Here is an 11050-nt window from a genome sequence, read left to right on the forward strand (position 1 = left end):
CCTGAACTCAGGTCCACAGACTCCACATCCACGCTCTCCAGCTGATAAACTGGCTTCCTGAAAATTGGTGGCTGAGGGCAAGCTGGCAAGAGTGGAGGGTTAAATAGAAATGTCCCCTAGTCTACAATTTCATCTAAAATCATTCCTTCTTATATTCCTTGGAATGGCTAAAAACAAACCCATATTTTGGAGAATGGGAAGGAAAGATTTTGCCGGAACAAAAACCCCATCACACTACTGCTAATCTGCCTTTCCCCATCCCATACCCCACAGCTCAGCTGAGCTGGTCAAGAAGGAAGCTTGGTGGGGCTCTGTCTAAGCCCCCTCGGAGAGTAGCAGCTGGATACAGGGTGAAAGGCTGAAAGCGGGACCTGGTCGAGGACAGGGCATGATAAGTGTATGGAGAGTGTTCGGCTCAGCCCCACTCTCTGCAAGGTCTTTCCTGGCTCCACACCTCCCCAAGGACCTGCTTAGTAAGGCTGACACCCAGAACTCTGCAGAGGGCCAGCCCAAAACTGCAATGAGCTTTTCACTTCCCAAAATCAAAGGGTAAAAAGCCATGATAAACTCTATTACGGGTATTTACCATGAAATACATGAATACCACGAAATACATGGGTATTTCATGATAGATAGATAAATAGAAGCTGCTTTGCTGAAGGTGCAGATACTGATGGAACCAGCCCCCCAGCTACCGTCAAGCATAGGCAGAACCTACAGGAAGTTCCTCAGGTTCTCAGACCCATTACTTCTTTGCCATCTCTCCCAGTATCCAGAAACTGCCCCTATTACCATCAGAGGCAGACGCTCCCTTCTCTCCAGAGCAAACAAGAAGGCAATATGGGGACTTGGCGGTGCACACAATCAAGAGGTCCAGAAAAAAGACCACAGGAGTCCTGTCTCCCAGCTGGCTTCCAGGACAAAACTATTTCCCCCAGTGTTGGGAGGCAGCTGTTCCAGTCTCCAAGGTTCAGAGCAGTTAAATTGTAAGCTCTTATATTCCTGAAGGAATGAATTATTCTGTGACCATTCTTTTCAGCATCGCTGCTGCTGCTCGGGTTTCAAATGCAAGAACTCTCGCCTGCATCATCCCATCCCTTTAGGAAGACAGCTTTGTCCTTGAGCAGTGCCCACAGAGAGAGAGACAGACTGCCCACGCTGTGCCCATCACCACTCTAACAAGGAAGAGAGTCACGTGACCAGCTTTCTGAGCCCCCTCCAGCCCTCCTTATCTTCTTTCAATTGCTCCAAGTAACAGAACATTCATCCTCCTGTTCTGAGAGGCAGAGAGACTAGATGGGAGAAGGGGTGTTAGGACACACCTGAACAGGAACATCTGTGCGGCATGGGTGGTTTTGGGGACTGCAGGTTTGTGCATGGGAATCCTCTCATGTGTGCTTGCATATTTACACGAGTACCTGTCTATCTATGCCTTCAGGCATCTTGGTTAGTTGTATGTGCAGCATGGATGTACCTGTGGCTGTGTGAGAATACACCCATAGCCGTGTTGGTGTGGCTTGAGTGTGTCTGTTACGGCCGTTTGTGTGACTGTATGTCTATGCTGCATGTGTGTGTCTGTTTCTCTGTGTATGTGTGTGGGCACTGCCCCTGACTGAATGACAGTAGGCTTCCAGAACTCTGCAGAGGGCCAGCCCAAAACTGCAATGAGCTTTTCACTTCCCAAAATCAAAGGGTAAAAAGCCATGATAAACTCTATTATGGGTATTTACCATGAAATACATGAATACCACGAAATACATGGGTATTTCATGATATTCATGAAATATATGGTCGTGGATCTGCTATTGCGGGACTATGACAGAAACTTGGGTTTGAGTCACAGCTTCATAACGTAGTGACCAAAGGACTGTGGGCCAATCGTGCAGCTTTCTGGACCTCAGTTGCCTTATTTGCTAAATGGGGGTAATAATCTCCACCTTCCTTAGGACACATCGTGAGGCTCACATCCTGTGTGGAACGATGTGGTCAGCAGGAGTGTGGGTAACCGAGTGACCACCTCACCCCTCACGGCAGGACAGGAGGAAGCAGCTTCACCACAGACGCAGGCACTTACAGCATGGGCCGTACAAGTCCTACCCAGCCTCCGATGGCCCAGGGACATCAGTCCCCGAGCACCTCACCTTGCTGACCATCATGCCTGCCCCAGCAGGTTCGGCATCAGCAGGGACAGCCTCTGAAAGGGCCTGGCTGCCATGCTTGCAAGGATGAAACCTGCCCTTTTTACCAGTAGCAGGACAGGGAACAGAGAAAGGGCCATCCCCACCCCTTGGTCCCTGACCGTGCCCAGCTAAGAGCAGCTGCCAGAATTTGCTGAACGCCTACTGCGTGCTGCGTGCTTTCTATGTGCCATCACTCTCCCCACACCCTTTCCAGGGAGATGCTAGCAAGGCCACTGTAAAGATAAGGAGCCCTAAGTGAAGGGAGCATGAGTAACTTGTTCTCCGTCACACAGACAGTAAGAGGCCAAGCCAGGGTCAGGGGTTGGCCCTCCTGTCTGCCCCCAGAGCCTGTGCTCTTGACTGGGATGGAGAGCCTGCCTCAGACCAGATGGGGGCGGCGCCCACGCCCAGCCTGCTGACCTCCCCACTGAATTCAGGTCCCCTGATGGGTGCTGCTCTCCCTTCGTTGTTCATAAGGCTGATATCATCACCCCTGCTTTCCACTCACAAAGGCTGGGGGAGCTGGGCACTTGTGGTTACCTCTCCACGAGGACCAGAGTGGCTGCCGTGAGCGGCAGGGCTAGTGAGTCTTACCTATGACCCCGTCTTACCATTCCCTGGTTGGGCAAACTGAGGCCCCTGAAGAGTGAGGTAACATAATCTCCACCACGTGAGACAGAGAGGAACAGAATTAACACTCATCCGACTTGGGCTGTGGTTCAGCATGAGCCGAAGAGATTGGGCTTGGCTCTAAGAGGGGCAGACACCAGAAAGGGGCGGGTTTGAGAGCCACTCACCGGGGAGAATCAGCAAGACCTGAGGCCCCGCCAACCCTAAGGGGAAAGAAAATCGGCAGCAAAGAGGGAAGTAAAGGGTCCGCGGCGTGGCCCAGGGGTTGCTTCCAGTAGGCCAGCAGCGCCCTCTCCTGTCCGGTCATAAGCGGTGTCACTGTTTGTGTCTCACCCCTACTTCCTTCAGTCCTCCTCTCATTCACTCAAGGACAGGAGAGCCAGGCCACCTGCCCAGTCCTCATCCTGCTGCTAGCCCTGCGGCATCTGAGTTCCCTGTCCCCAGGGCCTTGGGGCCCTGAGATGCAGTACACACAGTTATCTTTGCATGATGACTTCTTTCAACCATTCTCTATGGAACAGCTGCTGCCTCACCTGAATGTGTAGGAGGTGTTGGAGTTGCTAGGCAACGCAGGTGACCCATGGGGAAAGGCCATGGGACGGGTTCTGAACACTGCCTGCTCATTATAACTCCGTGACCTTGAAAAGCCAGACCCACAGTGCTGCACATCTGTACCATTAGCCACAGATGTCTGCAGCTCTGTTCTGGAAGAAGCACAGGGCTGAGCCCTCCCCATGCCCTGCCTGCAGGAAGGGCCTGGTCCAGTCAGGGAAGAGGTTACCTGAACCACAAAGCCTCATCCTCAGTCTGGCTGCCAACATGAAGAGCTACATGGCACAGGAGGGGCAGCTGGGATGACTGAGGTCTATGTCATGTGGGCAGGGAAAGCTTCCCAAAAAAGATCAGCGACTGGGTGTGGAGGCTCACACCTGTAATCCCAGCACTTTGGGAGGCCGAGGCAGGCAGATCACAAGGTCAAGATATCGAGACCATCCTGGCTAACATGATGAAATCCCATCTCTACTAAAAATACAAAAATTGGCTGGGCATGGTTGTGCACACCTGTGGTCCCAGCTACTCAGGAGGCTGAAGCAGGAGAATCACATGAACCCAGGAGGCAGAGGTTGCAGTAAGCCAAGATCATGCCACTGCCCTACACTCTGGAAGGAGACGGACGCCTTGGGTGGGGTGAGTCACCTTGGTGAAGCTGGAACTGCAGGGCTGGTCCCATTGCAACAGGGAGGGGCCTGGAGTCTGCTCTGCATGACTCCAGGCTGTGAGTCCAAGGGGCAGAACTGATCTTGACTCCTATGAAATAATAATTATAGTACAAAAGCCCATTGAAAGAGTGAAACCCTTCCAGAGAAGCAGATATTTTCCAGTGCAAATAGAGGCTTCTCTCCCACCACTAAACAAACAAAATGCCAAGCACAAAGCTGAGAGGAGCCAGCCTGCCATGGCCAGAGGCTTCCTTGACATTCTGCACACTTCTGAGAGAGGGTAAGGCACTCACAACCTGATCTGCAGGGATACAGCACTGCTGGGTGGTCTCTGGGCACCAAGATTGGTCCTGGGCTCCAGGGTGCATTCACTAAACTGTCTGCTGAGCTCTTGCAACATGAGCAGACATGGTGCTGGGCACCGCGGTGAGCACTGTGCAAGAGGAACTCCCTCTTTCCACATGACCCATGCAATTTACAGGGCATCCTCATACTGCCTCCTTTGGTCCTTACCAAAATCTTGAGGAATCATGGACAAACCATGCACTTTTAATTGTTTGATTGCCTTTTTTTTTTTTTTACAGATTTGTTGAAATACACTAATGCACACTCAAAGTGTGCTACTTGATAAGTTTTGACTAGTGTATAGACTTGTGAAATCATTAAAAAATCAAGGGAAGAAGCATAAACTTCACCCCTACAATCCTGACCCCCTTTGTAACTCCGCCCTCACCCTCCCCATCCTCGTCCCCAGGCTAATGCTGATCTGCTTCCTGTCATTTTAGATGAGTTTGCATTTTCTAGAATTTCATATAAATAGAATTATTCTATATGTGTATCCTTTTTATCTAGCTCCTTTGACTCTGCATAGTTTCTTATTACAGATGAAAAAATGGAGTCTGGATGAGGTAATGCAAGCAGTCAGTAATCACAGAACTGTAGAGGCAATGCAGGTGTCCTGGCCCTGAGCCCATGCACCAACCGCCACCCATCATTCATTCATCACTCATTCATTCAGTCACTCACCAGGGATGAGTTGCATGCATGGGTGGGCTAGCCCAGTGGTGCATAAGACAGACATGGTCCCTGCCTTCATGGGCTTACAATTCTTTATTCATTCATTCACCTACTTAATAAGCAAGTGCTTAACAAATAATCACTCTACATCCACAGTATACACTGTTTGAAACTGGCACTGCCCCACTACCTCCAACACTGCCCTGACCCTCATCTGCCACCCTCCTATCTGCAACTTTGAGCTGACACTGGGGCGATGCAGCTGGGATCAGAGGGGAATCTTGTCCTCCAAGACCAAGCAGGCAGATAGGAAAAGCTCTGCAAAACACAGTCCTGCAGCCTGAAAACTTGCAAGATTGCTGAAGAGTAAAGGCTGACCCCATGGAAGCTGGTGCTCCAAGCTGAGGACAAAAGTGAGCATCTTTACACAGGCAGGCTAGGTGCACAGGGAGGCAGAGGGTTCTCACAGACACTGGCCAGGGCAGGCTCCTGGGACATGGTAGGAACCGCACAGTCTCCAGATGGGCAGGGAGGAATAGACGGTGAAGGGAGGGCGGGGCAGGAGAAAGCTATGAGAAGGAGAGCAAAACAAGGACAAAGGATGGAGTCAGGATGGGGCTGAGCAAAAGGGCAGAATAATGAGCTGAGAATTCCTGCTGCAGTTCTTCACGTGAAACATGCTTTCTACCAGCATGTTATATTGGCTTTATGTGTGGAGCAGAGGTGAGGAAAGTGTAAAGGGTGGTTTTTGTAATTTTGCAATTCACAATTGCAATTCACAAAGGGCTTTCACTGTTATTACCTTATTTAGTTCCTAGCATAATCTTTGAGATGGGAATTACTATTATTTTTACCCATTCTATAGATTAAAAAGCTGAGTCATAAAACCCAATGATTTGCTTTAAAATATACACTCCTAAGTGGCGGGGCAGAGCCTCACACCTGGTCCTTGTCCTCAAGATGGTTCTCTTTTCCATTTGCTTTAATAATCAACATTTACTATTAATGGGGCAGCTGGAACTGCCTACACAGCACACTCCTGTAGACCACGGAATATGCTATTTGACCTTGGCACTGTCTGCCCGCTCCTCACCATCCGACCCTCATCAAACACCCTCCTATCTATCACTTGAGCTGGGGTGGAAGTGACAAAGAGGAACCGAGGAGGTGGGGAGAAGGGAAATGGCCCAGCTCCCAGAAGAGGAACTTAATTATTTGACCAAAGCAGCTCTCCCTAATCCCCACATGCTTTCTGCCTCCAGAGAAGTTCCTGATAAGGGTCACTCGAGCCACGGGAAGTGGTTTCCAAACTTGCCCAAAGCTCACCGATGGTCCTCGTTCCTCTCAGAAGGCGGGACCGATTCACACCAGGAAGATGATCAGTGGGGAGCACCACCTGCGGGCCAAGACCCCAAAGGAGAAAATGGTGCTCTGAAGCCACAAGATGAGCACACAGCTGGAGTCCCCCACCCACAGCCTTGTGTCTGCCGAGCAGTCCAGGACAAGGCCTCCAAATCGTCATGTGAATTGCTGTGAAGGAATAGCTACATTTCTTCAGGGCTTACCACATTCAGAGCCAGGATTCGTGCTCAGGCGGACTGATTCTATTCTCAGACTCCATCCAGCCACCCTACTGCTCGTGGAGCCTTGCACAGCAGGCTGGCACCTGGCATGCTCGGCAGTGAGTACATCCTTCCTCATTCCACAGCTGAGGAAGCGGCAGCTCCCTGAAATTAGGCTGCTTGCTGTGGCCACTTACCCCTGAGAGAAAGAATGGGTACTCTACCAGCGCTGACCAGACTTGAGCTCAGCACCCAACACACGGCACCTGAACTGAGAAAAGGAGTCATGGGTTGGAAAGAGTTCTGGGCCCCTGACAATTCTGTGGCCCTGGCCCACAGCTCCCCACAAGGCCTGGCTCCCATACAGAGACTGCATGGTCTAGGGGGAAAGGCCCTGGGCCAGAAGGCCGTGGCCAGGTATAGGTCACAACTCCATAGTACTAGTTATGTGACATTGGGAAGTCACTTGGTCCATATGACTTGGTTTCCCAATCTGCAAAACAGAGATAACATCTAACCTCCCCTGATCATTGTCATCTAGTGAGATAAGTGAACGTGGAATCACTTGGAAAAGACTACAGCACTACACGGCAGGACGGCCTCATCGCCTGTAAAGGAATCTTCTCCAAGGCTATGACCACTACAGATTTTGCCTAAGGCTAAGTCCTTTACTTCTCTCCCACTCCCACCCCCAGCCTGCCTGGCTTCAGTGTGCTCAAATTGAAATTGAAGCTAGAATGAACCTGAGGAAAGAAATGTTAGTCTCTGTGTCTAGGTGTCCAAGCCCACTGGACATGATTTCTGAACCCCACCTGCAGCGTGCATGCCCGCGCACGCACACACACACAGACACACACAGAGACACACACATACAGACACACATGCAGACACACACAGTTATTTACCTTCTTCCCACCTAAAATGATTTATCAAAATGAAATTACTCCTATGGACACCTTGGACTCAGGCCAAAAAAATTCCAATTGCTGGTAGTTTCTAAGGTGCTTGTTACGTGGGAAGGTTGACCAAAACAGTAATAGCTATAATATAGTGATCTTTCGTTCCGCCAAGCATTCTACACATGTTATCTCATTTGGGGTACCTTCAAAACAACCCTAGGAGTTATTTCCAGGTGAGGGGTTATTTAGAGGACCCTGTGGATTGGCTAACCCAGCCTCTTGTTTTTCCTTCCCGAAAGAATCCTTGTTGGCTTCATAGATCTGGTTCCACCTTCACCACTTGGCCCAGAGGCAGGAGTGGAGGTGATGCAAAATGGTTGAATTCTAGATATAGTTTTAAGCCATGACCAAAAGGATGTGTGAGGGACTGGCTGTTGGCGTGAAAGAAAGAGAGGCGTTACAGATTAGATTGGGCATGGAGACGTGTTTGGGTAGACAGAAGGGCTTTTGCAAATACAAGATCATACTTTTTATTATTAAGGAATGTTACTTTCCTCTTTTAGTACGGCCCCTTTGCCATCAAGTATGGAGACCATCCTTTGCTGGGGAGAATCTCCCCCTCTCTGCCAGGATCCTTTTTTGCCATTTCTACTAGTTATTAGTTTATGCAAACTCAGGGGCACAACATGATTTCAAGGGACGCATGTTGCCAAAATAGCCATGATGTTCCTTCCCAAGCTACAAATAAGTCATTGATTAACCCATTAGTATACCTTACCTCGATAATCAAAGGGCCAGTCGTATTCCACCCTGGCTCCTGCCTAATTAACTTCTTCTTCTCCATAGCTTACAGCAGGCAGAGAAGGCTAAGGATCTTCATGCTGCTTCCCTGGCTCCCCTAGAATGGATGTGTGTGGCTGGAAAGAAATGGAGGTTGCTCTGGTCAATTTTGATAACTCAGATGAAATCCAAGAAGAACCAGGCTATGCCACAGACTTCGAATCAACCAGCCCAAAAGGCCGGCCTGGGAGCAGCTCCTTCTCCAACTGGAGGATCCTCATCAGCGACAGCACCAACCGTGAGACAGCCTTCTCCAAGCTTCCAGGAGACTATGCTGACCCCCCAGGGCCTGAGCCAGGAGCCCTGAATGAAGGAAACCAGCGAGTGATCATCAACATTGCTGGGCTGAGGTTTGAGACCCAGCTCAGAACCCTCAGTCAGTTCCCAGAGACTCTCCTGGGAGACCGGGAGAAGAGGATGCAGTTCTTTGACTCCATGAGAAATGAGTATTTCTTTGATCGGAACCGGCCCAGTTTTGATGGAATCCTATATTATTATCAATCTGGTGGGAAAATTCGGCGCCCAGCCAATGTTCCTATTGACATCTTTGCTGATGAAATCTCCTTCTATGAGCTGGGTAGTGAGGCCATGGACCAGTTCCGGGAGGATGAAGGCTTCATCAAAGACCCTGAAACACTGCTACCCACCAATGACATCCACCGTCAGTTCTGGCTCCTCTTCGAGTACCCTGAGAGCTCCAGTGCTGCCCGTGGTGTGGCTGTGGTCTCAGTGTTGGTTGTGGTCATCTCCATCACCATCTTCTGCCTGGAGACACTGCCAGAGTTCCGGGAGGAGAGGGACCTAAAGGTGGTCAGAGATCCCAACCTCAACATGAGCAAGACAGCCCTCTCCCAGACCATGTTCACTGACCCTTTTTTCATGGTGGAGTCTACCTGCATCATCTGGTTCGCCTTTGAGCTGGTGCTCCGGTTCGTGGTCTGCCCCAGCAAGACTGACTTCTTCAGGAACATCATGAACATCATTGACATCGTCTCCATCATCCCCTACTTTGCAACTCTCATCACAGAGCTAGTCCAGGAGACAGAGCCGAGTGCCCAACAGAACATGTCCCTGGCCATCCTGAGGATCATTCGCCTCGTGAGAGTCTTCCGCATCTTCAAGCTCTCCCGCCACTCCAAGGGGCTCCAGATCCTCGGACAAACGCTGAAGGCATCCATGCGGGAGTTGGGGTTGCTCATCTTCTTCCTCTTCATTGGAGTCATCCTCTTCTCCAGCGCAGTCTACTTTGCTGAGGTGGATGAGCCAGAGTCCCATTTCTCCAGCATTCCTGATGGTTTCTGGTGGGCAGTGGTCACCATGACAACTGTGGGCTATGGGGACATGTGCCCGACCACCCCAGGGGGGAAAATTGTGGGCACTCTGTGTGCCATTGCAGGGGTCCTCACCATTGCCCTCCCTGTGCCCGTCATTGTCTCCAACTTCAACTACTTCTACCACCGGGAGACTGAGAATGAGGAAAAGCAGAACATCCCAGTAGAAATTGAAAGAATCCTCAACAGTGCAGGCCCAAGAACGGGCAGCACAGACTCTCTTAGTAAGACCAATGGTGGCTGTTCCACAGAGAAGTCCAGGAAGTGATCCGTCCATGGTTTCTTAGGTCTGTCCTCTCTTCTCTCTTCTCTCTCTCTCTCCTTCCCTCCCTCCCTCTCTTTCTCTTTCCCGCCTCTTGTCCCTCTCTTCCTTCAGCTTTCCTTCCTCCCTTGATTCCTTCCTCTTTCTCCCTTCTCTCATTTCATTTTTCCAAAGACCAAAATGTATCTTTTGTGATCAATAGCCATCTTTGACTACAAGATATTTTAATACTTTCACTGTATTTTCTCAATGGTTTCTTTCCAATATGTTATACAAAGATTTAGGGCTCTTTTCCTATGAAGAGACAGCTCGGGTCCCCAGACCAGAAATATTGGTATCACCTGGGAGCATAAAATGCAGAATCCAGGCCTACTCTGACCTACTGAATCAGAATCTGCAGTTTAATAAGATCCCAAGTGATTGCTTTGCACATTAAAGATTAAAAAGCACTGGTTTTGGTCTTCCTAACAGGAAGCATGTGAAAAAAACAAGGGTTTCTGTGGGCAAAGAGGAAGAGCTCAGATTTATTTAATTATAATTAATAATAATACTTTGCACTTGTGCAGCACTGCATACATTTTCCAGAACACCTTCACCTACATTATCTCACTGCATCTTAGAATAACAAGTAAGGCAGATTTGATTATTATTTGATTTGATTATTATTCCCATGTTACAGATGAACAAACCGGGGGAGAGCAACTTACCTAAGGTCACCCAAAAGCAATGACATAGTCAATGCTGTCAAATCTCCTACATGCTAGCCCAGTGCCCTTTCCACTAATGAAGAGGATGTGCTGGAATTAGGGAAAGGGTGAGAGGAGTCTGAGGGGCCTGTCTTTCAGAGGGTCCAGGCAGCCAACCTCTGGGCAGAGACATCCTTCCGCAGTTGTTTCAGGATCTCCTCACAGCCTGGGAAGGCAGCATCTGCCTGACCCCTTGCTCCTCAGCCCCTTCCCTGGACAGTGGACAACCAGGAACATCCCTCGACGGTTTCACCTGGCTCATCTCCATGGAGTTACACAAAGACTGGGGATCCTGAGCGTGGGAAGTGTGGGCCCCAGAGAACTGCTCCAGCTAAGTGCACTTGTCCACCTGTCTTGAGGTTC

At 49.8% G+C, this 11050-nt stretch overlaps 1 protein-coding gene across 1 annotated transcript; it reads left to right on the plus strand.

Moving 5' to 3' along the window:
* Window positions 1-8029: 8029 nt before the first annotated feature.
* Window positions 8030-9988, plus strand: KCNA10 (potassium voltage-gated channel subfamily A member 10). The gene has a single exon (XM_032249802.1). It carries the CDS (start codon window positions 8412-8414, stop codon window positions 9945-9947), a length of 1536 nt encoding a protein of 511 aa, XP_032105693.1. The 5' UTR covers window positions 8030-8411; the 3' UTR covers window positions 9948-9988.
* The last annotated feature ends 1062 nt before the right edge of the window (window positions 9989-11050 follow it).

This window comes from Sapajus apella, unplaced genomic scaffold (genome assembly GCF_009761245.1).
Source record: "Sapajus apella isolate SASKATOON/1434 unplaced genomic scaffold, GSC_monkey_1.0 scaffold69, whole genome shotgun sequence".
Taxonomy (NCBI): domain Eukaryota; kingdom Metazoa; phylum Chordata; class Mammalia; order Primates; family Cebidae; genus Sapajus; species Sapajus apella.